The following is a 27553-nucleotide window of genomic DNA, read 5'->3' on the forward strand; positions in this document are numbered from 1 at the left end:
ATCGTCCTGGGGAGGAAGACAGTGAGCCAGACACTAAAAGCCTCAGTGAAGGTAACATCCACAGAGTGGATAGAGGATCTCAACAATGGCTGAACAGATGGTACATGGTATCACGTGGTATATAACCTCTGTCTTATTTCCCATAATTTTCTTGTCTTTCTCTCATTTGCTCCTCTCTGAAGAGCAGTATGTTTTATTTTCTGTTGAGTCTGTTTTCAGGATGACTGACCTGGTGATATTTCCCCCAAATTGCTGTGGAAGATATGGATAATAACAGGTCATTGATTGGTGCAGTAACCTCAGTCTGAGATAGTACTTAGCAATCATATCAGTATAGATTTTCATATCCAGGGCCTAAAACCATTACTCGGGTGGTAAGAGAGATTAGTTTATTTTTTATTTTTATTAAAGATTTCATTTATTTACTTGAGTGAGAGAGATATCAAGACAGCATGAGCAGGGAGGAGAGGGAGAAGAAGGTTCCCCGCTGAGCAGAGAGCTGAATGCAGAGCTCAATCCCAGGACACTGGGATCATGATCTGAGCTGAAGACAGACACTTAACCAACTGTACCACCCAGGCACCTCGAGAGATCAGTTTAGAACTTGAAGAACTTAGATTATCATTCAGATCCTTTATGATTATTAAACTTCAGAAGTCATAGTAACGATTAAAGCTATTATTCATTGACTAGGTACTAATATACCAGACCCTTTTTTACATGCTTCACAAACTATCGGTAGAATCACACTGGGGTCGTATTAAAGAGCAGACACTAATTCATTCAGTCTAGTGTGTGTCCTAAAATTCCACATTTCTAACCAGTTCCCGGGTAATGCTAGTGCTACTGGTCTATGGATCATACTTTGAATACAAAGGCTTTACATGATTTTTTTCATTAAATCTTCACAACCTTATAAATTGGTTCTGCTTATATTCCTATTTAATAGATGATAGAGACACAGCTAAGTTGAATGACTTGCCCAAAGTCACCCACCTATTAAGTTGTAGAACTAGGATTTAAACCCAGTCAGCCTGACTCATGGGAGGCCTGTTTTTCTAGTCACTACTCTATACCACACCCCCACGAGCTAATTCTTGGGGAATATGGGGCCTTCTGAGATCACTTTCTAAGCAGAGGAGTGTGTTTAGGAATGTCAGCCTACTTGGACTGTGTCTAAATGATGTCAAACCAGGTTTCTGTCCCATTCATGATGCAACTAGCTGATTCAATGTCCACATTTTGTCATTCGATTTAGTGAATTGAAGAGTCTTTATTCCTCAGAGTTGATTCAGTACATAAGTAAAATTTATTCTTGGATGTCTAAGATGTCCAAGACAATATTTTATCATTTTGGAAGATGGCTGTTGTATATCAATAGTTTGTGCATTTGTTGATTCAGTCATTTATTCATGTAGCAAATTACTGATGGCTTATTATGTCTAAACACCTTGCTATGTGCCAAGAATTCAAAGATGGAAAGATTGCAGTAGATCTTACAGATAAGTAGAGAGTGAAACATGAGGAAAAAACAACACATCCTCGAATAAGATAGTTGCTCCAAGGGAAGAGTGTCCTGCATGCAGAGAAGTTTAGGGTAAAAAACACCTTAGTCTGCCTGGTGGGTCAGTAAACACTTCCTAAGATTGGAGCCCGGATTAAGACGAGCTATGTAATTCGTAGTCCGCAAATGAAAACATGGGGCTCCTTGTTAAAAAAAATTGTTAAGAATTTCAAGGTAAAAACAGCAAAGCATTGAAAACCAAGATAGCCCTTCAAAGCATGGGCATCCTACACAATTGCACAGGCCTCACATACGCTTGTAGGAGTTCAAGAATGTATGGTTATCCATGGATACAAGAGGCTGGAGTTCAACATTTCTAGAGTCAGGCTGAATTTGGCCAATTAACCTTGTACCTAGTAATTTCAAAAATGAATTTTACTCATTTATTTTTCCTAAATTAACTCAAAGAAGAAATGTTTTTCTGCCACTGAAATCTAATATTTGAATTTGTCGTTTAGTGCATGACTTTTTGCCATTTTATCCATTTCGGTTTTGTTTCTCCCTCCAATTTGTAGGTCATTTTCTTCTCTTCTAAATGAAAACATTCCCTTCCATTCCATCACCCATCTCCTACCTCCTACCACTGATCCAGTGAAAGGTTGTTGTTTGAAAAGCAGTTTTCTTTTCTTTGACACCGTAGAGACTATATCCTGTTTGTTTGAATGTTTATTGCCCTCGGCACACAAAATAAAGTCCATTAACAGAGATGTTAAACATTCAAAATGAGAGATTATTTGTAAGATTCTTAAGATCTCTGAAAACAGTGTCAAGTTTTACTCAAAGTCAGTGAAGCAAAAATATCCACTAAAAGATTTGGAATATTCTATTAAAAGATAACTGTGCATCTCTGTAATTCCCACAACATAAATTCTTCAAACATAGATCTGAAAATTATTTTTACACCTGTCATCTATGTAATGAGTAAGAAGCGTGTTTCACTCAGATTCGCAATTAATAGATGCTTTCTTGATTATTTTGATTGATCAGTAATGGGATTGCATTTGTTAAATCTAATAGTGCTGGACATATAATATGCCCATAATAATTACTGATTATTCTATAAGGTAAAGAATTATGTAAAATGGTTATGTGGAAATTAAAATAAATTTTCTACTAAGTAGATAATGTATGTAATACATTTAAAGTCACTTATATAATCATAGATATATACAGATGAGAAAACCAATATAAGGAGAGGTTAAGTGACATACTCAAAGTCATACAGCTTTTTGAAGCAGAACTGGAAACCGTGCTCCTAGATTATTTTTCCTCACATGTTATAAGGGCTGAACATAGTATTATTTGACAAAGCATAATATTTAAATAAACTCAAAATGAGTACAAGAATACAAAGTTGTATTAAACCATGGGCCATTTTGAATATATGATTAGACTTGGGAGCCAATTCTTTTCCAGTCATTATCATCACTGAATGCAGTTAGACTATATCTTACCCTTATATGCTTTATTAACCAATATCCAATAATTATATATAATAAGAATGTTATTTTACTCTTTGCAAAGGACTTTGGGAATATTTGGAAACTGCTTTTTTCCCTCTCTGTTGCTTTCATTTATTTTTGCAAAAGTGAAAAAAAAAGATATATTAGAAGTAAATCTTAATATAGTAAAATTGAATTATTTTTGCAACAGAAGGATAATGATATTTCCTATTACATTTTATTTTTAAAACATATGATAGTTGTGTGAAAAACTGAAGTTTTGGTAAAATAATTTTCTCATAATCTTGAATAGTTTGATAAAATAAAATCCCATTAAATAATTACAGCAGGAAAGATATTAGCCCAATTTATACCTGGAAATTATTTTAACCTCTCTTTTAAATTATTGGAATGTGTTCTAGACTAATTCAAAGAATGGTTTGTATCACATCTAACTTATGATGGCTGAGATGCCTATTGAGATTATTTTGCCTACGTGATTCTTAAATTTAATTGAAGTATAAGATACATTAAAAAAAGTATACAAATCATGAGGTAAAACTGATGATTATTATTTATTTTCTAATTATTTGTTGTTAGTATATAAAAATATCATTAATTTTTATGTTGACTTTATACTCTGTGATTGCACTAAATTTATTTACTAATTCTAATCACTAACCTCTGCTTAGAATATCATTGGACATAATCCTGCCATTTGTGAATAAAGATGGTTTTATTTTTCCTTTCTTATACTTATACTTTTTATTACTGTTCTATTGTCTAGCAGGGGTCAAAAAACAACTTTTTTGTCAAAAGTGTGTAAGTATGTTTTCATTTTAACTTTTACCGTTAAAGAATATTTTCACTGGGTATAGAATTAAGGACTGACTGTTATTTATTTCATTTTTAAAGGTGTTATTCCATTGTCTTCTATAAATTCCAGTTGTCTTATTTTTACCCTTTTAAGATAGTTGTCTTTTATTCCCTGGCTTTAAGATTTTCTTATTGTCTTCGGTTTTCAGCAGATTTCCGGTCATGTGCCTTGGTGTGGTCTACTTTACATTACCCTTCCTGGGCTGCGTAGGACTTCTCGAACCTGAACCTTGATATCTTTTGTCAATTTTGAAAAATTCTTAGCTATTAACTCCTCAGATATTGCTTCTGGCTAATTTTCTCTCTTATTCCCTCATGAGACTCTACTCACACACATATATTGTCATTTTTTATTACTGTCCCAGGTACATCTTTTGTCATTTTACTGCATTTCGAATCCTTTTTTTCCTTTCTGCTTTAGTTTGATCATATTTCATATCGTTTTATGAATCCTATCTTCAGCTGTGTTTAATCTGCCATGAAATCTATTTAATTTTTAAAAATATTTTAATCATGAAATATAATAGAAATACAGGAAGCCTGATGAAAATGGACAATAGCTTATAAAGTGAACAACCTTGTAACTACTACGCATGTTAAGAGTTCCTCCAGAAGCCCTAAACATGGCCCTGCTCAATCCCAGCCTTCTCCTGACCCTAGATGTAGTCAATATTTTGACTTTTGTGATAATATCATTTTATAAAATACAAAAAATCCTTTCATTATATGTTAATAGCCCAGTTCTGTATCTCTAAATAGTATGGTTTAGTTTTGTCTGTCCTTTAAAATTTCTTCTAAAACATTTTTCATTATGGAGTTTTCACCTTTAATCTCTTCCTTGCATTTATTTATTGAAAAATACTGGATCATTTGTCCTGTGGAGTTTCCCACAGGCTGAATTTTACTGATTACATTTCCTTGGTATTTTTAACATGTTTCTCTGTACTTTGTATTTCCTGTAAATTTTATATGGATCCAACCACTTAATCCTTTGACTTCTTAATTTCAGTTATTACATGCATACCTCATTTTATTGTGCTTCACTTTACTGAGCTTTGCAGATGTTGCATTTTTTACAAACTGAAGATTTGTGGCAACCCTGTGTCAAGAAAGTGTATTGGCACCATTTTTCCAAAAGCATTTGCTCACTTCATGTTTCTGTGTCACATTTTCATAATTCTCACAGTATTTCAAACTTTTCATAATTATTAAATTTGTTATGGTGATCTCTGGTCAGTGATTCTGACTTGCTGAAAGCTCAGTTGATAGTAAAGTAAAGTGTATTTTAAGGTAGTACATGTTGTTTTAGACGTAATGCTATTGCATGCTTAATATTCTACAGTATTGTGTAAATTTAACTTTTTTTATGCACTGGGAAACCAGAAATTTGTTTGACTCACTTTATTGTGAATCAACAAATAACTGATATTTGTTTCATTACAGTGGTCTAGAACTGAACCCACGATATCTCCAAGTTGTCTGTATATTTTTCACTTTTGTACAATTTTCATTTAATTCTTTTTTTAAAAAAAGATTTTATTTATCTATTTGACCGAGAGGGCATGAGCGGGGGATAAGGGGCAGAGGGAGAGGGAGAAGCAGATCCCCACTGAGCAGGGAGCCTGGCATGGGGCTCAATCCCAGGACTCTGAGATCATGACCTGAGCTAAAGGCAGATGTTTAACTGACTGAGCCCCCCAGGTGCCCCTACCTTTGATTCTTTCTTAAAAAATATTTCCAGTCTGCTAAAATTTTTCATCTTGTTATCTATTTTCTTGAACATATTTCACACAATTATTTTGGAGTAGCCAACATTCCAATAATTTGATCTTTTGTGTGTCTGTTTCTTTTATTATTTTTTCTCTTTATTTTTAGTCATTTGGTCTCATCTCATAGTATGCTTGGTAATTTTTAATTGAGTGATGAGCATTGTGTAGCAAAAATTGTAGAATTAATTTGAGTCTCTAAATGGTGTTCTCTTTCTTCCAGAGATGATTTACTTTTGTCCATGGCAGGCAGTTTGACATAAAAGAGGTGATTTTTATCCAACCTAGGATTGCGTTGAGTAAGATCAGCATTTATTTTCATGAAAGCTGGTCTATTACTTGTTCACCTTTATTCCAGTGGTGTAGCCTGTAGGAATCCCAACTAAAAGCTTGTAATATTTGGGCCTCTCCTCCTGGCAGACCCTATATTCCTATTTTTGGCCTTCCCAGATTCAAGATTATTGAAAATTTTGCTTACTTTCTCTGCTTCTTATTAGTTGTTACCAATAAATCAGCAAATGCCTTAATGGGGAAAAGCGGTACCAAATGTTGGGTTCACATCTCTAAATTTCCCTCATGTCTAGCTTGGCCCTTAAGTCCTTACTTCCTTGATAGCTTTTCCACCACTTTATAATAACTTGTGTTTCTAGTTATTTTTGTGAAGTTGTTCTAATATAAACTAGTCTTCCATAGCTGGAAATGGATTTCTATTTCCTATCTATGTAACTTTTTATAGACTCATTTATTTAGCAAGCATTCAAGGCAAAGATATGGTTATACTGTTTAATTGTTTGTTAAGTAGGCTTTAAGTGCAATGTATGCAACAGACAAGGCCTCAAATTTTGTGTAGCCAGTTGCATATACTTTAAGGGCAAAAAGACTCTTAAATCTACCTGTTTGGGATTGCCTACGTATCATCATACTTTGTTTCCATCTGTTATTTAGCAATGATAAAGAATCTAAGAATATTGCAGTATTATTTACAATAGCCAAGATATGGAAGCAGCCCAAGTATCCCTCAATAGATACATGGATAAAGAAGATGTGGTGTGTATTCCATTGGAATATACACAGTAGAACACTACTCAGCCATAAAAAAAGGATGAGATCTTGTCATTTTCAACAACATGGATGGACCTAAAGTGAATTTCACTTATATTTCACTTATGTTAAGTGAAATATGCCAGAGAAAAATACCATATGATTTCACTTATATGTGGAATCTAAAAAAACAAAACAAATGAATGAACAAACAAACAAAAAGCAGAATCAGACTTACAAATACAGAGAACAAACTGATGGTTTCCGGAGGGGAGGGGATTAGGGAGCATGGGCAAAATGGGTGAAGGACAGCAGGAGATACAGGCTTCTAGTTATAGAATGAATGTCATGTGTATACAAGTATAGCATAGGGAATATAGTCAATAGTATCATAGTATTGTATGGTGACAGATGGCAGCTATAATTGTGAGCACAGCATAATGGATAGCATGGTTGAAACACTGTGTTCTACACCTGGAACTCATGTAACATCATGTGTCAACCATACTCAAATTTTATTTAAAAATTGATCAGTGCCTATTTAAAATCAGTGACAATGACTAAAATATTGATATATCTGTATGAAATGACATTTGTACACATTAAAATCAAATTACATTCATAAAAAATCTAAGAATAGACTGTAATATTGATTAATGTTAAGCTCTGAAGTTTTTATTTACATATTGAAGTGTATACAAAAAGAAATAAAATTTTCTTAAGTAAAGGAGAAATATTAACAGGTTAACTTCTCTTTCTCTCTCTCTCACTGAAATAGCACTCACTTGGTATTTATGCAAACAATAGGCATCTGTTATAGCCAACCCAAATATACCAGTGTGTTTGTAAAACTGGAAGCAAGCTGCTCAGCAGGCATGGGGTAGGAAAGCCACAAGATACACAAGAAGTCACACAGCATCTTTAAAGCATTAATCTCAAAAACAAGCCTCAAGTAGTCCATTATTTTCCATTTTCCCTTAGTGTTTTACTTTTTATAATTTTCTACACTCTCATTTTGGAAAAAAAGTTATATCATTGATTAGAATGGCCCTCTAATCTGCTTTCCCATTCACTCCTCAAACCCACCTTAAGTTCTGTGGTACACCTCATTTATGCAAAATGTAGTCCTAATACTGTTGGCATTACTAATTAGTAATAGCATTAAGTATAATCCTAGTAGATCTATTATTAATAATAGGCATAGTATTAATACCACTACTATAGTAGTGTGTGAAAACTAACATTCTAATAGTGCAAGAATTTTAAAAGTACTAAAGAAGATCGCTGTTTACATGCAGGCTTTGTGGTATTCTTTTGTAAATCAAAGACTTACTCCTTAATTTATTATTTTTCAAATGAATAGTCATTAAGCAGCCTATAAATTTTCTGTGGGTACAAAACAGCATATTGCAGATAGTTTTATTTTATTTATTTATTTGAGAAAGAGAGAGTGTGTGAGCGGGCGTTGTGGGGAGGGACAGGAAGGAGCAGAGGGAGAGACAGAGAAATCTTGAGCAGGCTCCATGCTCAGCAGAAGCCTGAAACGGGGCTGGGTCTCACCACCCTGAGATCATTCCCTGAGCCGAAGTTAAGAATAGGACATTCAACTGCCTGAGTCACCCAGGCACCCGCATACTAAAAATACTTGACTCTAAAATGAAAATCAAATGATTAAAGAATGGATTATGAGACCATTAAAAATATAGCTAAAATATCCATGGAAATTATTAAAATTGGATAACAGGGAGAAATAGATATCTAATGTGAATACTATCATGCCGATATTATTTGGCAATAATTTTAGTAGCGTAAGTTTTGGTTTATACATATACTGGAGTCGGCCACAAATTCTTAAATTATCTTTAATCTGGTTTAAAAAATATAAGTTGGAGCCTAGAATTACACAGTTATTCTCATAGTCGTATATGTAAATTATTTCTGAAAATCTTGAATAGCACTGTTGTTTGAATCAACACAGAAAAACTAATAATCTTTGAGAAATTACTAATTAAAAAACTTTTAATTAAATTTTTTAATTAAAATGTTGGTTTTTAAAAAAGATTTTATTTATTTATGTATTTATTTATTTATTTATCAGAATGAGAGAGAGAGAAAAAGCACAAGCAGTGGAGAGTGGCAGGCCGAGGGAGAAGCAGGCTCCCCACTAAGCAGGGCACCCAATGCGGGGCTTGATCCCAGGACTCTGGGATCATGACCCGAGCAGAAGACAGATACTCAACTGACTGAGCCACCCAGTCATCCCTAATAAAAATGTTTTTAAAAAGATTTAATAATGTGGGAGATAATCTTGATGTTTTAGCAGTGATAGTTTCTGAATCATTTCCTTCGTTTTTGTACTAAAAAAAAACAAGGTTTGCCATATTAGTGATATTGTCCTTGCCTACCCTTAAGAGTTATCCAAATGGCTATTTTGAGTCTATTCTTAAAAGAAAACTTCTTTTTCTACCAGAGGATTCAGTTCTCCATACCACAATATAAAACCCTCGGTTTTACATGCCAGCAGAGTCACGCAGGATAATTGGATTACCTGTTAAAGCTCCTGTAATCAGGCAGTTCTACCTTTCCTTCAGGCTTGAAAAATTTAGGGTATAAAGCCTCTAAAAGCTCTGGATCACCGCTAATGGCCTGTTCCCAGGGCGACTGATAGTACTTCGGGACAGCCGTGGTGTTGAACTTCTCAGGAGGAATTTCCTTCAGTGGTCCAGAATATCCTTAGGAAAAATATAGAAAGAATAAATAATCCTGAGGCCTAGGAGTTACTGAATTCCACCTAACATTTTACCATGTTTAATTTTTCAAGTGGGGGTGAATTTATGAAGAATGCGTCCTTTCTATGATCTCTCAGAAAAGAGTAGTCTGAAACTGTAAGACATTTTTAACCCCTTTAAACTGACATCTTCCAAAGAAACCACTTTTCTCAATGTTTAATTATACCAAATCATACAGTTACTTCTCCCTTGATTATCTTAGCATGTATTTGTTCAGTGAAACTATTCATTTAATTGTGAAAAATTGTTTCCCTTACATTAATTTATAGTAGGCTATAGATACCACAGTGCATGAATTAAGTTAAAAATATATATTGAGTGTCTGCTGTGATCTAGGTGCTGGGGAAGGAGCAGTGAAGGCAAAATCTCCCTGCTTTGGGAGATGATTCACTAGAGGTAATATTTAAGTCTTGTCTATCTTAAATTGCTGAGCGATCTGAAAACTGTTTAAACTTCAAAGTGGTGAGATAAGCTGCTTCCATTGCCTTAGTCAGGCCCCAGTCTTACTCCCTGATGTGCCCATCCCATGTTTATTTTGTTCCTAAAGATTTCTTACCTAACTTTTCTGCTTCTGGTCTCACTTCCTCAACTTCTTCCGGGAGCTGGAAATTTTTTGTAAGTGCCATTTAAAAATCACACAAATTTCTGGCATCAACTTTAAACCATTTTCACATGCATCAAGTGATGCATTCTTCAAGCATTCAAAGGCCGCTGTGTACTCTCCATCTATACCACCTTTCTGCCTCATTGTGTCCTTTGCATAATTTTTTTTCCACGATATCAAAACCTTTTATTATCTGATCACTCATACTTTTAAGTTTTTCTGATGCTCTTTCTCTTCTCTAAAATGTTTTCTATTTTCTCCCATCCAATCATGCTTATCCTTTCTTTACACTAAAGAGATTTCCAAAATACCTTGCTGATAATGCCACCTCTAGGTGGTCATTTGTTTGCAGTAATTTAATTTTCTTTTGATTGCCTCTAGTATATCATGGTAGTCTCTTCTGATAGACTTCTTTTTTCTGCTTGCCACTTAGTTACTCAAAGCTCTTTTCTTATACTGTACATTCTGCCTAGAAAATTCCATTTATATTCATGGTTTTAATTGTGACCTACATGTTGATGATTCTCTCTCTTTTTTTTTTAATCTCCTGGCCCTTCTGTTCAATGACCCATTATATTTGTCCAAACGAATATTCCCAGGCACCCTTAATAATATGCCTAGACCTCTATGTAGCCATTCTCTCCTTGCTGCTGCTTCTGTATTGGTTATCTTAGTGAATGCCAACACTATTCTCAGATGACCAAGACAGAAGCAGTATCCTAAACTTCCTCTCCTTCCCACAGCAAATCACTATTACTGGCTCTACTTGTTACGGATTGCTGAAATAGTGGCTCTCAAACTTTGTTTCTGAGTCACTTTTGGCACTTATTTAAAATGTGGATAATGGATTCTTCCCTCGAGAGATTTGGCTTCAGTGAGTCTCAAGTATGGCTTACAAATCTCAGGCAAGGGATTTGCAAACACAACATTGGGAAATCTTGCTCTGGAAAATTCCCTCTTTCCTCTTCATTTCTGTTACAACTGCCTTCATTAAGGCTTTGACCACCTCTTGCCTGCGCTTTCACAATAACCTTCATACTCATCCTTTAGCCCCCAACCCCACCCCCCCACCAGACCCTCCACACTGCTGCCTGAGTGATCTTTCTAACTGGAAAACTGGATCATGTCACTGACCTTTAAAAAATCTACTTCGTACATTACTCTTGGGGAAATACTTGAAGGTACTTGTCAGTTGTTTTGAAAAGGTATTGTCTAAATAGATAATTCTTGTGACAGATTTAATTTCAAAATCTAACACTATTTCTGAGTAACATATACTGACTAGATGAGGATCTCTCTTTTAAGATAATAAACAAATATGCAATCTTGAAGAATTGCATTTAAAGTCCTTTAAGGAAGCAGAGAATAATAATAGTAATCTCCACAAGGTCACTTTCATGAGGCATCTGTAATTTGGTATCTGGATTTAATTCTTGATCGGTCAGTATGAGTTTATAGCCATTTATGACCTCAGCTTCTTAATTTGTAAAATGAGAATTGTAAAAAATATATCAGAGTTATTTTGAAATTAAAGAAGACAATATATAGCACTTCATACCGTCTTATACAATTAGAATTTCAATGTAATTACAAGTGACTCAATTTTTAATATAACAGATGATTACCAACAAATACAATGAACCATCTGAAAGAACACAGTAAATGTTTTACATGACTCCTTAGATCTAAATCTTCATATTTATCTTGAACTTAACCACAAAATAGATATATAATGAGTAAAGCCATGTCATTTAGATACCACTTACTGAAGCATCCAAATGACCTAAGTCATACATATATTTAAGTGCACAGCAGTTTCACTCTATTGATTTTACTTATTGTTTATTTAGTGTTTCTAAGGGAATAGTTACCTGGTGCAATATTTTCTGGATTTGGGGGACTTCGTGGATCTGGGGTGTTGGGAGGGGTAAATGGAGCCTGTTGTGAGCCACCTTCCAAGTTGCTTCCATCCAACTTTCCATTCTGCATGGCAATGTTGTGCTGTATGTGATCAAAAGTAAACTCTGCTGAAAACTCAAAAATATTAGACACACTAATACGGAGATACCATATGTGCAAAACTCCATTGGTATATTTCAAATTTAAGTACAGTGCCACTTCCTTGTTTCTTGGGGCCTCAATAATTTATATATAATTGGTTGAACTATAGAATGAGAACTTTTACTGATCTTAACCTAAGATATGTTTTATGATAACATTCCAATTAATAGTAATTAATTGAACCTTTCTATGTGCCAGGCAGTGTCTAGGCCTTTCTATCAATTATTTAATGTACTATTCACAAAGTCCCTCTAAAGGTGAACCTATTTCACTTTTAAGTCTTTACTAATCTAATATTATAAAGCATACTGGCCAAATATTTGGCTTATTGTTACCTTACTATTTTGTTTATTTAATTATATTCCTTGTCTTGTTTTAAAATTTAATCTGAAATTTGAACACCAGTTGTGTATAAAAATATTTATACTTGAAGCTGCATAGATTTGTAACAGGAAGAATTTGGGATTTCTAGGAACTAAAATGCTTAATAGAGATGTTTATCTGTTAAGTTTTAGGTGAATGTGTTTTACTATTATAATTTAGGATTTATTCTAAGACAATAATATAGCACTTTTAAAAACAGTCAATTTACATTTTAACAGAGAAAAGAACATTGTAATAATAGGTGATGTCCTCAGAAGCATGGCTAGGCCTTATCTTTATAATAAAGAATTATTTTAATTATATCTGAGAAATATGTGTATTTTATTTTTTTTAAAGATTTTATTTATTTAGTTGACACAGAAAAAAAGAGAGAGACGGAGAGAGAGCACAAGTGGGGGGAGCAACAGGCAGAGGGAGAGGGAGAAGCATTCTTCCCGCTGAGCAGAGCCCACGGTGGGGCTCAATCCGGGGACCCTGCGATCATGACCTGAACTGAAGGCAGATGCTTAACCAACTGAGCCACCCAGGTATCCCAAAATATTTATGTTTTAAAAAGAAGCCAATCTATCTAAGAAGTACATAAAGTCAATTTTTTTTAACTTTAAAAAGAAAAATTTAGTGAAGACCACAGCAAATAAAAACCAATTTTGACTTTTCTCTGCGTGACATAAGTAGAAAATATTTTTAGATGCTTTTTCACTTCTGCATTTATTTATAAAATGATATGGTGAAAAATAATTTTGCATTTAATACTTAAGCAAAGTTTATCCTTGTTTTCAGGCTTTACCCACCCACAGCATCTCTCCAGGTGCTTTTTACAAAATTCACCTTATTCTCTGCAGGACTATGGGTAAAGCTGCTATGGAAATGAATAGGACACATGTTAGCAATGGTGAGCTGGCTTGTGGAAAGGTGCAAAAAGGCATGAGAGGTAATGTTTATTAAGTGAGCATAGGGTTTGATTACCGGGCAGAAGAGTTTATATTTTATTCCATAGGCACTAAGGAACAACTTCTAAAGACTGGTGTAATGCTGTACTCAGAAACATTAGTATTTAGCATTTTGAGTGTAGCTATTATCTTAAGTGTTAGATTTACTTGACTAGATTAGCATCTTTTCTCACTCTGAACCTACACCACCTCTTAAAATGTTAAATTATAAATAAAAAGCCAGTTGAGATGAGTATAGGAGTATCATGCATTTAGAATTCTTTTTCTAAGTTCCTGAAATATGTCCATGTAATTCATTTCACCTAAATTTACAAATCATTCTATCTACGGTAATTTTAGAATTCTAATACTGACTTTCTCTGGAGACTTTTTCCTGGGAATTAGTGAACGGGACAATCAACTCTTTCTAGCTAGTCATTAATTATCAGTAGACACCCAGTACCTCTATTGTCATTGTTAAGTATACAAACAAAGCCTAATAATAGTTGGGTAGAAACACTTTAGTTATGACATAAGCCTTAAGTTACTTTAAGGCTTAAATTACTTAAAAAGTTCCATCATATGTGATTTCTTTCATGAAAAGTTGAAAAGATAAATGAAAATGTGTTTCTTTTGATTTCAGTTAAGTTGACCCTAAACAAAATAAAACTAAAGCAGCATCTTACAGGTTATAAACATAGAAGGTATAAATTCATGGATAGTGTCTCTTACATGATTTCTGTTGAAATATCAATAGAAATAAAAGGATTTAAAAAAAAAAACTGTTCCTAATCTGTGCCAAATACATAGAAGTTATTTTTTTGCACAAAATAAATATGTTTTGAGAATCTCAGTATATTTAGTCTTATTTCAGAATTACTTTTTATAGTATATTTCCCCTTTCCTCAGTATTAGTTAAGATTTTGAAGAATTTCAAAAAGTCCATAGTTACCAAATATATGTAGTCTTTACTATAAAATGTGGATTGTTTTCTTCAATATCATTTTATAGTGATTTATAGAAGATAATTTTAATTACAATGAATCATTCTTCTATTTTATTTTTCCTTAAATGCTCATTTTCTTCATTCATTTCATTTTTTGCCTATTGGTGTAAGAATTTCATCAGCTAGTGGCTCAGTCAGTTAAGAGTCCAACTCTTAATCTCAGCCCGGGTCTTGATCTCAGGGTTGTGAGCTCAAGCCCTGCATTAGGCTCCACACTGAGTATGGAGCCTACTTTTAAAAAAAAAAAAAAAAGGTTAAAAAAAAAAGAATTTGATCAATTCATGAGCTGGGAATTCAAAATTGGCTTGTGTAGCAAGCAGTGTATCTTCATTTCTTATTCAGAAAGCACATTTCCTGTTATTATGTTTGTCATAAGGTTTGTGTGGCTTGAATTTGCCAGTTTCTCAGCAGTGGAATAAGACCAAAGCTGACCTTATTTTTTTAATTTTTAAAATGATACTTAATATTTGGACACATGGCATTAAATTACCTGGGAGTTAGTTTATATTTGCATCTAATGATGTCCTAAACATTATAATAAAATAAAAAATGTATATAGTTACATAATTATTTTGACAATATAGCTTGAGGGAAGCAGTAGAAGTTCATTTCAGAAAATGTAGTCAATAAATTAGGAAATGTGATATAAATTATATAAAGATGATTCAAGAAGTAGACTATAAGTAATAGTTGTTTTCCGTCTTTCAATGTTATTTTGTTTCCCCTTCACTACACAAAAGCTGTATTTACTTATCTTTGAGCTCCCAGCGTTGTATCTAGAACACAGTAGGCATTCAATAAATATTTGCCAAAAGTGTAAATAAATGAATGGAAATAGACCTGAACCTAACATTGTTTTTAAAATTCCTATCATATTAACAAGGCTTGCTCCAAGTTGCAATCTAATGCCTTGATATAGCAAATATATCATTGTGTAATGTGGCTCACTATTTTCTCAATGATTTATTATACAGGTCATTTTTAGAATTAAACACAGATCATTAAAGAAGGCACTTTAGAGAACATTTGAGTACATTTCCGCATTTTCTAAATGAGAAAACAGGTCCAGGAAAGCAAAGAAATTTTTAAATTGACTCCAAATTGCATGGCTTGTAGGACAGCTGGGACGGAATGCTGGTCTCCTGGTTTCTGGCCCAGTTTCCTTTGATTACACCATGATAAGTGTCAGTACTAAGAATTCTAGAATTCTGAGAGCTGGGTTTCAATCATCTTTATTATAGAATTGCTTAAGACAAATTAATATACTTCCTAGAGCGCTACTTTCCTCATTTCTAGAGAGTAGATTTCATCAGACTTCAGAGTATGTTATATAACTCAATGACATACTAGTTCATGGCATACATTATAGTTTATTGCTCTAAGTTACTTATCAGCATTTAATTGTTTATTTTAATATGCCTGTTTTGGACTATTTTGTTTTTTTAGTGTTCAACTTCCTAGGAATACTGAAAAACTACCAAGGCATATTCTTACATTTTAGGAATAATCAGAACATTTGGCCACAGGCTAGTGTCAATAATCTGAGATACTGGTGAGGAGGGAGTATGTTGTGTCCATAAAGACATTTAAAAACTCATTGTCTCTTCCTCCGGAACTGTAGTTAAAGCATAGACTTAGAGATGTAAGTATCAGATGTCTAGACTTGTATATATCTTCTCAAAGAATTTCCTTAAGCCACCTTATTTTATACTACTCCTTAAGGCTGTTGTCTAATATTATTAAAAGAATATGATTATATAATTAGACCCCATCAGCTGGGATGGGGATTATTTTAGGCTCACACTGTATTAGCTACAGACGTTTTCTGATAAGTAGATATTAGACAAAATTATAGGGTAGCATAACATTATATTTATCCATGACTTCAAGTGTAAAGTCATCCCTCACAAATGTAAATACTATAGTTCAGTAAGATTTGATGTCTAATTGAATTCATAGTTAGACTTTATCTATTGATGTTGAAGGAGGCTTATTAATGTGAAAAAGAAATTATTTCATTTAAGTTGTCCCTCATATTTATTGTTAACCAGAGAAGCAGACATTTTGAAAACTAACATTTTAGTGTTTGTGGGCATGGATGTTAGTTCTGTAATGTATTTTAGTAATTATGATAAAAGATCTTAGTGAAACTAGTCTGTTTGTTGCAAAGAAGTGAGATGTCCATTCAAAACAACTTATTTGTGATGGCAGCTGGCAAATGTTTGGGTTTAAATTCACAAGTAAACTTACAGGTTTCCCACAGCTATAGGAAGAAACCCTCAGTAAATAAATCTTAATTTTATTGTAGTCTCCACCTCCTCGTCAAATTTAGAACCAGTGCTTTATTCCTTTTTCGTGCTTCATGCCTGGTATTTTATTTTTAAAGCCAATTCCCCAAAGCTAGTTGTTTTCGTACTACAAACTTCTTCCTTGACAATCTCTCTATATGACAGTTTAAAAGAATATAGTATTAATACAATATGTAAAATATAATGTAGTTACTTGTTCATTTGTTTATTATCTTTCAACTGAGGAAAACTAAAGAGTTTTGTCCACCTTGGTTTGTTGTTAATAAGAATCAGACTTCGCTACACAATGTGGAATAAATGCTTTGAGTTGAGAGAAGCTCAACTATGTCTGTAGTTCTCAGGCACATTTCAGTGCCGGGATGTATTCAGCCAGTAAAATGCGTATGCTTACTTTGTGGAGTGCTGTGTGCTTTGGAAGTGTTCCCATCCCAAACATTTAACTAGTAGAGATAAGACCATGGAAACTTTTAGTTCCTCCAATCTCCACTCCCTCTCCCTCCTCTTAGCAGAGCAGACCAGCTTTTCAGTGCCAAATTTGCGGGTTTGCAATGTCCCTACTGAACTAAAAAGATACTCATAACATACATAATACTTTTTTTGTTTATTCATCTAAACAATTTATTTTCATTAAAAAAAGTCTAACAGAATCAACAGAAAAAATATGTTGAATAAATATGTAGAACACTTGTTTGGAAATCTAGTGATACACATACACCTAGAAATGCTGCCTGTTTGTTTAGATACCATATAACCAAGTTATACCTACATTTATTTGTGCTTTAGATTCATACTGGAAATTTTCAAATGTGTATTTATCAGATCTTCTTTGTCGCATCTTAAATAGTCTGGCGCCACGGTTACTGAGATGGGATAATTCTTCCAACATGATGTCTCTGGGGATGCTGACTTTTTTGCCCAGGTGCATGCCATCTACATCTGTAAAACAACATTAATGTGCATGAAAACCCCAAGGTAAGCATTTTTAAATGCTTTGCTAAATTCCGTAATTTATTGCCTGCTATCTGCTAATGTGGTGGGTAAGATAGAGACCCTTAACTCAGACTGCTTTGGGTTGAATACTAGCTCCCTCACTTTCTAACTGTATGATTATAGATAAGTTACTTATTTTTCTAAGCCTGAGGCTCCTCATCTCTAAAGTTTGGGTAACACCTACCGAATATGCTTGATATGAGGATTAAATAAAATGCTTCATATAAATCACTTTAGCTATGGTACCTGGGACATAGAAAGAGTGAATGAAAATTAGCTAATGACACTATTAGTATAATTTAGTGTTTCCAAATTTAATGAGTTTTCAAACAGCACTGTTTATAGTTTTAATAAGTTCTGTTTGGCACCCCACATTTTTGTATGTTTGAGGTATCCCTATTGCTCGAGTGCCTACCCTTCCATCTGTGCCACTCCAATCTCTATCTCTGTCAAAATACCATTCATTCTGCAGCCACCATCAAGGAGCCTAGTATAAAGTAGGCAGGTGGTAACTATTGAATGAACAAATCATTCCCAATCCAGCTTAACACCGTTTCTGTGAATCCCTTCACTAAATCCCCATGCATAATTATTCATGCCTTTTTCATATCCCCCCATAGCACTGAATCAAAATTACTTGATTCCATTCTACTTATTTAATGGTTTGCATTTTTTTAATATATTTTAGTCTTTGTGACCCCCATGCCTTAAATATAGGAGATGTCCAGTAAATGACTGTTATTTTTTATTTCTTGTACTGAAGGACTTTTTTAAAATTGAAAAGAGATGAAACTCTTCTATTTCCTCCTTTAATCAAGAATATATTTTTGTGTAACCCATAGAATTCTCTTGCCACTGTAGACTGCTAGAAAATGCAGAGGAAGAAAAATTGGGCCATTTGTAAAATAAATAATTCATTATTCTGATTGATTGGGGCAAAATTCTTTGATGATGTGACAAATTAACCCTAATAATGAGGCTTTTGGAGGTGTTAGGGATGAAATAACAGAATTACTTGAATTTTCTCCTTATTTTGCTTTGGAAAAAAATCAATTTGTTTACATATTTTGATGTTACATGGAGAGAAGCTTCACTAATCATAAAAATTATAATATTAAGACTTCTGCCTCTGGGAAGATAGAGTAGATATACTTTCCCTATACTTTACTAAATTCAACTATAAATCCTGGACATTATTTATAAAACAAACATAAGAAGACTTTGAAAGGTGAAGAGAAGAAGGCAACTAGGTAGGAATCTCAGGACTCAAGGAACAATGTGGTGATGAATTCTGTGGGTTTTCTTTTAGCTTCATAAATCCCAGACTTGGGGCTAAGATGCTAGCAACCCAGACACACCAACAAGTGCAGACAAAAAAAAAAAAAAAAAAAGCCCTAACAAAAGACTGTTACCATTAGCCAAAAGACTAGGAAAGGAGCAGCCTAGAAAAAACAGAAAACTTTTAGACAATAGCCACTCTACTTCAGCAAAATACCAAAGGAAGAACTCGGGCCCTACCCATAGCAACAAAGTCCAAGTGAGGAGCCCAGAATTTTACCCTTCTGAGGCTGTAGCAAGGTGCCCCAATATTCCCACAAGGGTAGTATCAGAAAAGCCAAGGAAGAAGCTGGGACTTTCATCCCCATCGGCCAGTAACGACCCTCCCTCCCAGCAGTGTTAGTGGAGACCTTGTCGGGATTTCAAACTACCACCACCCGCATCAGTAATTAAGAGCTCTTCGGCTCAAGTTTCAATGGAGACCAAGTGGGGAACCTGCACCTACTCGCACCTGACAGTGATGAGGTGGCACTCTTCTCCCCGGGCTGAAGCAGTGTCAGGCCAGGATAGATGAAAAAGAAGGCTTAAATAAGAGCAAGAGTCTTAGAACATAATTGGAAAATGTCCAAGCTCAAATAAAAAACCTTTTCATACCAGGAATCAGGAAGATCTCAGACCAAATGAAGAAAGACAGATACCAACAGGAGGTGACTGAGATATTAAATTACACAACCAGGATTTCAAAGCAGCCATGACAAAAAATGCTTCAAAGAACAATTACAAAGTTCCTGGAAAGAAATGAAAAAAAAATAGAAAGCTTCAGCAAAGAAATAAAAAGTCATGGCAGAGAAATAAAAGACCCACTGGAAACTTTAGGACTGAAAATGCATAACCAAAATAAAACTTCAATGGATGGAGTTAGTAGCAGAATAGAGGGGAGAAAGAGGGAAAAAAATCTGTGAACTGGGAAATATAATAATAGAAATCACCCAAGAAGAACAACAGAGGAAAAAATAAACTGAAAAAAAAATTAAGAAAGCCTTAAGGATTAGTGGGACTAGAACAAAAGATACAGCATTTGTATCACTGAAGTCCCAGGAGAGGAGAAGGAAGTGGGGCTGAAAAAGTACTGAAAGAAATAATGGTCAGGGTGCCTGGGTGGCTCAGTCAGTTAAACGTCTGCCTTCAGCTCAGGTCGTGATCCTGGAGTCCCAGGATTGAGCCCTACATCAGGCTCCCTGCTTGGCAGGGAGTCTGCTTCTCCCTCTGACCCTCCCCCCTCCCCCCTCTCATGCTCTCTCTCTCTCACTCTCTCAAATATATAAATAAATCTTTAAAAAAAGAAATAATGGTTAAAAACTCCCCAAATTAGGCAAGAAAGCTAAATCTACAGATTCAAGAAGCTAAGAGAGTCTTGTACAAGATAAGGCAATAGAATTTCACAAGACATATTATAAACCTCTAAAAATTAAAGATGAAAAACCTTGAAAGCAGCCAGAGAAAAATGACAACTTACCTCTAGGGAGGAAAAAAAAAATGAGAATGACAGTGAATTTCTCACCAGAAACCATGAAAACCAGGAGAAAGTGGCACAAGGTTACAGAAAGAAAAAAATTGTCAACCCAGAATCTGATACCCATTGAAAATATCCACTGGAAATGAAGGAGAATTTGAGACATCTTCAGATGAAGGGAAACTAGGAGAGTTTTTTTCCTGGAGACCCATCCTAAAACAATGGTTCAAGCAGCTATAACAAAATACCAAAGACCAGTGGCTTCTAAACAACAGATATTTATTTCTCATAGTTCTGGAGTCTGGAAATCTGAGAACTAAGTGCCAGCATGGTTGGGGTTCTGGTGAAAGCCCCCTTCCGGGTTGCAGATTGCTGATTTCTTTCTGTGTTCTCACATGGTGCAAGGGACAAGATAGCTCTCTTGGACCTCTTTTTTAAGGGCATTAATCTCTTTCACAAGGACTCGACTGTCATGATCTAATCACCTCCAAAGATTCCATCTCTTAATACCATCACAGAGGCATTAGGATTTCAGTATATGAATTTGGTGGGGACACAAACATTCAGACCATAGCAAAAAGCTAAGGGAAGTTCTTTAAACAGAAGGGAAACAATAAAATATGGAGCAGAGAAAGAATACAGTGAGCAATAGTGTGGGTAAATACAATAAGCTTCCTTTCTCCTCTTGAGTTTTCTAAATTATGTTTGATGTTAGAAGCAAAAACTGTAACACTCTCTCTTATAATTATAAATATATGTAGAAGAAATAGTTAAGACAATTATATAATAAACATAGGAGGATAAAGGGACATGAAGGTAGGTAAGTTTTCTATACTTCACTTGAATTAATAAAGTGATGACATCAGTAGACTTTGGTAAGTTATGCATATAAAATGTAATTCTTAGAGCAACTACCAAAAAAGCTATTACAGATGGACTCGAAATCACTGCAGATAAATAGAAATAGAAATCTTAAGAATGTTCAAGTAATCCATAGAAAAATAGGAAGAAGGTAAGAGAAATGAAAAACAGATACAACAAACAGAAAACAAAAAATAAAATGATAGAGCTAAGCCATAACACATCAATAATCACATTAAATATAAATGCTGTAAATATATCAATTAAAGGACAAAGGCTGCAGATTAGATTAAAAAACATGATCCAACTATATGCTGTCTACAAGAAACTCACTTTAAATAAGTGAGTTGAACAATATAAGCAAGTTGAAAGTAACAGGATGGATGGCCACCTGGGTGGCTCAGTCTGTTAAGCATCTGACTCTTGATTTTCTGGCTCAGGTCATGATCTGAGGGTCATGAGATTGGGCCCTCTGTCAGGCTCTGTGCTCAGTGGGGAGTCTGCTTGAGATTCTCTCTTGCCCTCTCCCTCTGCCTCTCCCCCCACTTGCACACACGCTCGCTCTCTCTCTCTCTCTCTCAAATAAATAAATAAATAAATAAATAAATCTTTAAAAAACAAAAGAAAGAAAGTAACAGGATGGAAAAAAGATATATCAAGCAAATATTAATCAGTGGCGATCAGGAGTGGTCATATTAAAATCAAATAAAGTAGACTTCAGAGCAAAGACAATTACCAGAGACAGAAAAAGCATTATATAATGATTAAAATATCAATCCACCAAGAAGACCTAGAAATTCTAAATGTGTATGCACCAAACAACAAGAGCAACCACAAAAAGAATTAAAGAACAGAGAGGAGAAATAGATAAATCGACAGTTATAGTTGGAGACTTCAACATCCCTCTCTCAATAAACAATAGAACAACAGACAGAAAATCAGCAAGGTTATAAAAGGACTCAATAATACCATTAACCAGGAAGATCTAATTGACATTTACAGAATTAGATTCTACTGAACAACAACAGAATGCACACTCTTTTCAAGCGCTCATGGAACATATACCAAGGTAGACCATATCCTGGGCCATAAAAAAACCTCAACAAATTTAAAAGAGTTAAAACTGTACAGAATATGACTTCTGGTTACAATGGAATCACATTAGAAATCAGTAACAGCAAGAAAACAGGAAAATCTCTAAATATTTGGAAACTAAACAACATACTTCTAGATAATCCATGGGTCAAAGAGGAAGTCTCAAGGGAAATAAAAAAAATTATTGATCTGAATGAAAATAAAAATAAAGCATGTCAAAATTTATGAGACACAGTTAATGCAGTGCTGAAAGGGACATTTATAGCACTAAACGCATACGTTTAAAAAAAAGAAAAAGTTTCAAATGAATAATCTAAGCTACCTTAAAAACAGAAAAAGGGGGCACCTGGGTGGCTCAGTCAGTTGTTTTCAACTCTTGGTTTCAGCTCAGGTCATGACCCCAGGGTCCTGAGATCAAGCCCCGAGGGGGGCTCTGCACTGAGCATGGAGGCTGCTTAAGATCCTCTCTCTCCCTCTTCCTCTGCCCTTCATCACCCACCCCCTGGCTAGCACGCATGTACACATACATTCTCTCTCTTTCTCAAAAAACAAAACAAAACAAAAAACCAAACCTAGAAAAAGAGGAGCAAAATAAGCCCAAAGCAAGCAGAAGGAAGGAAATAATAAAGATAACAGCAGAAATTAAAAACCAGTTAAGCATGGAGTTGAGTTTTGAAAGATAAATAGAATTGATAAATCTCTAGCTAGACTGACACAGACAAAAATATAAAAGACCCAAATTGCCAATGTTAGGAACAAAGGAAGGACTACAGACATTGTAGATAGCAAATGGATAATAAGAGAATACTATGAACAACATTATACATAAATTCACATAAATCTGAAAACTTTAAAAAATTCACCAATTTTTTTTAAAGATTTTATTTATTTATTTGGCAGAGATAGAGACAACCAGCGAGAGAGGGAACACAAGCAAGGGGAGTGGGAGAGGAAGAAGCAGGCTCATAGCAGAAGAGCCTGATGTGGGGCTCAATCCCATAACGCCAGGATCACGCCCTGAGCCGAAGGCAGACGCTTAACCGCTGTGCCACCCAGGTGCCCCAGTTCACCAATTTTTGAAAAGCACAAAGTATCACATCTCACCAATATGAAGTAGATAAGTTGATTAATCCTATAAATATAAAGCAATCAAATTTGCAGTTTTAAAATCTCCCAAAAAAGAAATCTTCAGAGCTGGATAATTTCACTGGAGAATTCTACCAAACATTTCAAGGATTAACACCCAATTCATAATCTCTGCCTGAAAATAGAAGATGAGAGAACAGTTCCCAATTTGTTTATTAAGCTAATATTACCCTGATACCAGAACCAAAGACAACACACAATAAACAAAGCTACCGACCAATATTCCTCATGCATATAGAAGCAAAATCCCTAACAAAATATTAGTAATTAGAATTCAAAAATATACAAAAAAATTATATACCATGAATAAGTGGGGTTTATTCCAGAGATGCTGACTGGTTCAATATTCAGAAATCAATATATTCCACCATATTAATAGGCTAGAGAAGAAAAATTTCATGATCGTACCTTTGGGACCAAGGGCCGGGCAAAACGCTACTAAACATGACACCACAGTCACAATTCATTAGAGGAAAAAATTATAAATGGACTTCATCAAAATTAAAAGCTTTTGCTCTGAGAAAGACTTTTACAAAGATGAAAAGAGAAGCTACAGAGTGGGAAACTGTATTTGACAAGAAACTAGATTATATAAAGAACTCTCAAAACTCACCAGTAAAAATGCAAACAGTCCAATTAGAACATGGGCCAAAGACATGAAGAGACATTTCACCAAAGAGGGTATATAGATGGCAAATAAGCATACAAAAAGATGTTCAACATCATCAGTCCATTCAAATTAAGGAAATGCAAATTAAGACCATAATGCGATCTCACTATCAGAATGGCTAAAATGAAAAATAGTGATAGCTCCTAATGCTGGGGAGGGTGTGGAGAAACTGGGTTACTCATATATTGCTGTTGGAAATGTAGAATTGTACAGCCACTCTAGAAAGTAATTTAGTAGTTTCTGTTAAAGACCTACCGTAGAACTAACAGTAACTGGGCATTTATCCCAGTTCACACAAAAAGCTACGTACAAATGTTCATAGTAACTTTATTCTTAATTAAAAACAAAACAGCAATAATCCAGACATGCTTCAGTGAGTAAATAGTTAAAACACTGTGGTCCATCCACATCATGGTACTCAGCAATAAAAAGGAAAAACTATTGAAACATACATCTCCTGGGTCTATCTCCAGAGAATTACACTGAATGAAAAAAGCCAATCCCCAAAGGTTATATATATATATAATTAATATAGCATTCTTGAAATGAAAAAATAGAAATAAAAAGCAGGGTAGTAATTGGCAGGAGTCTCCTGACTATATTAATGACAATATTCTGGTTGTGATAGTGTACAATAGCTTTGCAAGACGTAACCTTGGGGGAAATTAGGAAAGGGTACATGATGGGACAGCTCTGTGTTATTTCTTACAATTGCATATGAACTGCAATTATCTAAAAAAAAAAAAAAGCTACCAACCCATAAAAAGACATGAATAATCCTTAAGTGTAAATTGCTAAGTGAAAGAACCCGGTCTGTAAAAGCTACACACTGTATGGTTCCAACTACATGGCATTCTGGAAAAGGCAAAACTCTGAAGACAGTAGAAGAATCAGTGTTTGCCAAGGGCTTGGGCGGAGGGAGCGGGGATAAACAGAGTACAAGGGATTTCTAGGGCAGTGAGACTATGCCCTATGATACTATAATGGCAGTTACATGACATTATGCATTCATGAAAGCCCATAAAACACTACAACACAGAGTGACCCCTAATGTAAACTATGGACTTTAATCGTTGTTTCTTTTTTAAGATTTTATTTACTTATTTTAGGGAGAGAGAGAGAGAGAGAGAGAGAGAGAGAGTGTGTGTGTGTGTGTGTGTGTGTGTGTGTGTGTGTGTGCATGCTCAGGGGAGGAGCAGAGGGAGAGGGAAAGGGAGACAATCTCCAGCAGACTCTACACTGAATGCAGAGCCCAAAGCGAGGCTCGATCCCGGGACCCCAAGTTTAACCCCAGCCGAAACCAAGAATTAGATGCTTAACTAACTGAGCCACCCAGGCATCCCTGGACTTTAGTTTTTAATAGTGTATTGATATTGGTTCATCAACCATAACCAGTATATCACACTAAGGCAAGATGTTAATAATAGGGGAAACCATGTGTTGGGAGGAGAATGGGTATATGGGAACACTCTATACTTTCTGCTCAGTTTTTCTGTAAACCTAAAACTGCTCTAAAAATAGTCTATTATTAAAATAAAATTTAATTAAAAAAATTCATAGCCCTTTCTAATACAATACAGAGCAGCTTTGTTTGCTCTCCAGCATGGGGGGAAAAAAAAGCTATGTTTTACAATCCCCAGGGATGGCAGAGATTGCCTATAAAAAAGGAATAGGAGGAAAAGAGCAAAGTAAATGAGGGTGTTTTATAATAGTTGCTTGGGATTTGCTTGCGAGCCCTGCTGAGTTCTACAAGGAATAATTTGCCTTCATTTATTTGCAAGTGTTTGAAATCTTTGTTACTGTGTGCTTGGAACATGGAAGAAGCTAGGCTATTTTTCAGCATATCTATGAATATATACTTCAGTATTCTAGAGAGAGTGACAGGGTGGGCTCTTTCAACCTTCTGATCCTTTTTTTTTTTTTTAAGATTTTATTTATTTATGCGACAGAGATAGAGACAGCCAGCGAGAGAGGGAACACAAGCAGGGGGAGTGGGAGAGGAAGAAGCAGGCTCATAGTGGAGGAGCCTGATGTGGGGCTCGATCCCATAACGCTGGGATCACGCCCTGAGCCGAAGGCAGACGCTTAACCGCCGTGCCACCCAAGCACCCCCCACTTTTTTTTTTTTAAGAAATTATTTGTTTACTTGAGAGAGAGAGAGAATGAGTAGGGGGTGGGAGGAGAGGGAGAGGGAGAAGCAGCCTCCCCACCAAATAGGGAGCCCTGCGTGGCTCTATCCCAGGGTCCTGGGATCATGACTTGAGCCAAAGGCAGGCCCTTAACCAACTGGGCCACACAGGTGCCCAACTTTTTGATTCTATAATCAAAATCGCAAGTTCCCTTTAGATCACAAAGGATAGAAGAAACAGTATTGCTTATACTTAGTGCAGTTATGGGAAGGGGGAATCTCCTTCTTTAAATGCTTCTCAATTCAATTAGCAATAAGAAAGAGAGAGAATGAAATAGTAACACAAAAATCAAAATCTACAGATTTTTTCCATTAAACTTTTCTAGAAATACATGTTCTATATAATATAATTATATATTACAAATAATGTTTTTAAACCAATTTAGGTTTTTCCTGAAAAACCTTTCTAATGGGACATTTTCAGGAAATGAAAAATGCCCCCAAACAGGCAGCCACTAGAAAATGCAGAGATGACAATCTTCACAGTTATGGAATCTTTCTCCTTACAATTAAGGCTACAAAGATTTTCCATAAAGAAACCAAAACAAAAATGCAACTTTTTTCTTCCTCCCCATTTCTGTTACTGATTACAAACAGTTAAATGAAAATAGAGGTGTTAGAAAAAGGAATAGCATATTCTTATATTAATTTCTATACCTTCTAAATTCCAAGCTAAGGCATAAGTTTAATTCTGTGACTCCAGACTGAAATTTGAGAAAATGTCTTTATCTCATTTCCCTCTTCCTAATTCCCCCTCCCCTGATACTAGTTGATTCCACATGACTTAAGTAGATTCCTTCCTGCTGGCCCCTATGATTTACAGTAGTCTTCTGGGGTGTGTTTGACCGGAGCTGATCAGATTTTGTGATTGGTTCAGAAACCAGTACAAGACCTGACCCAGGCCAATGAGATTGAATATCAGGATTTTTCTCTGCGAATGTTGTGCCAAAGATGCTTTCTTTATCCTGATGCATGTAAGCAGGGAAGTATATTGCCCAGGAAGCTGTTAGCGGGTACTTGGTAGAATGATAGAGCCAGGCT

The 27553-nt window shown here is 35.0% G+C and overlaps 1 protein-coding gene and 1 long non-coding RNA gene across 2 annotated transcripts in view; one reads left to right on the forward strand and one right to left on the reverse strand.

Moving 5' to 3' along the window:
* Nucleotides 1-27553, reverse strand: part of MYOZ2 (myozenin 2) — a 38878-nt gene that overhangs the window by 3609 nt on the left and 7716 nt on the right. The window contains exons 3-5 of the mRNA XM_002927948.4: nucleotides 17538-17707; nucleotides 11954-12083; nucleotides 9238-9421 (exon numbers count right to left, since the gene is read on the reverse strand). Coding sequence (XP_002927994.1) covers nucleotides 9238-9421; nucleotides 11954-12083; nucleotides 17538-17707 — 484 coding nt within the window. The remainder of the gene's footprint in view (nucleotides 1-9237; nucleotides 9422-11953; nucleotides 12084-17537; nucleotides 17708-27553) is intronic.
* LOC117804370 overlaps nucleotides 17571-27553 on the forward strand; it is a 46562-nt gene continuing 36579 nt past the window's right edge. Inside the window, exon 1 of the long non-coding RNA XR_004628722.1 lies at nucleotides 17571-17743. This is a non-coding gene — a long non-coding RNA (uncharacterized LOC117804370). The remainder of the gene's footprint in view (nucleotides 17744-27553) is intronic.

Source organism: Ailuropoda melanoleuca, chromosome 11, assembly GCF_002007445.2.
Source record: "Ailuropoda melanoleuca isolate Jingjing chromosome 11, ASM200744v2, whole genome shotgun sequence".
Taxonomy (NCBI): domain Eukaryota; kingdom Metazoa; phylum Chordata; class Mammalia; order Carnivora; family Ursidae; genus Ailuropoda; species Ailuropoda melanoleuca.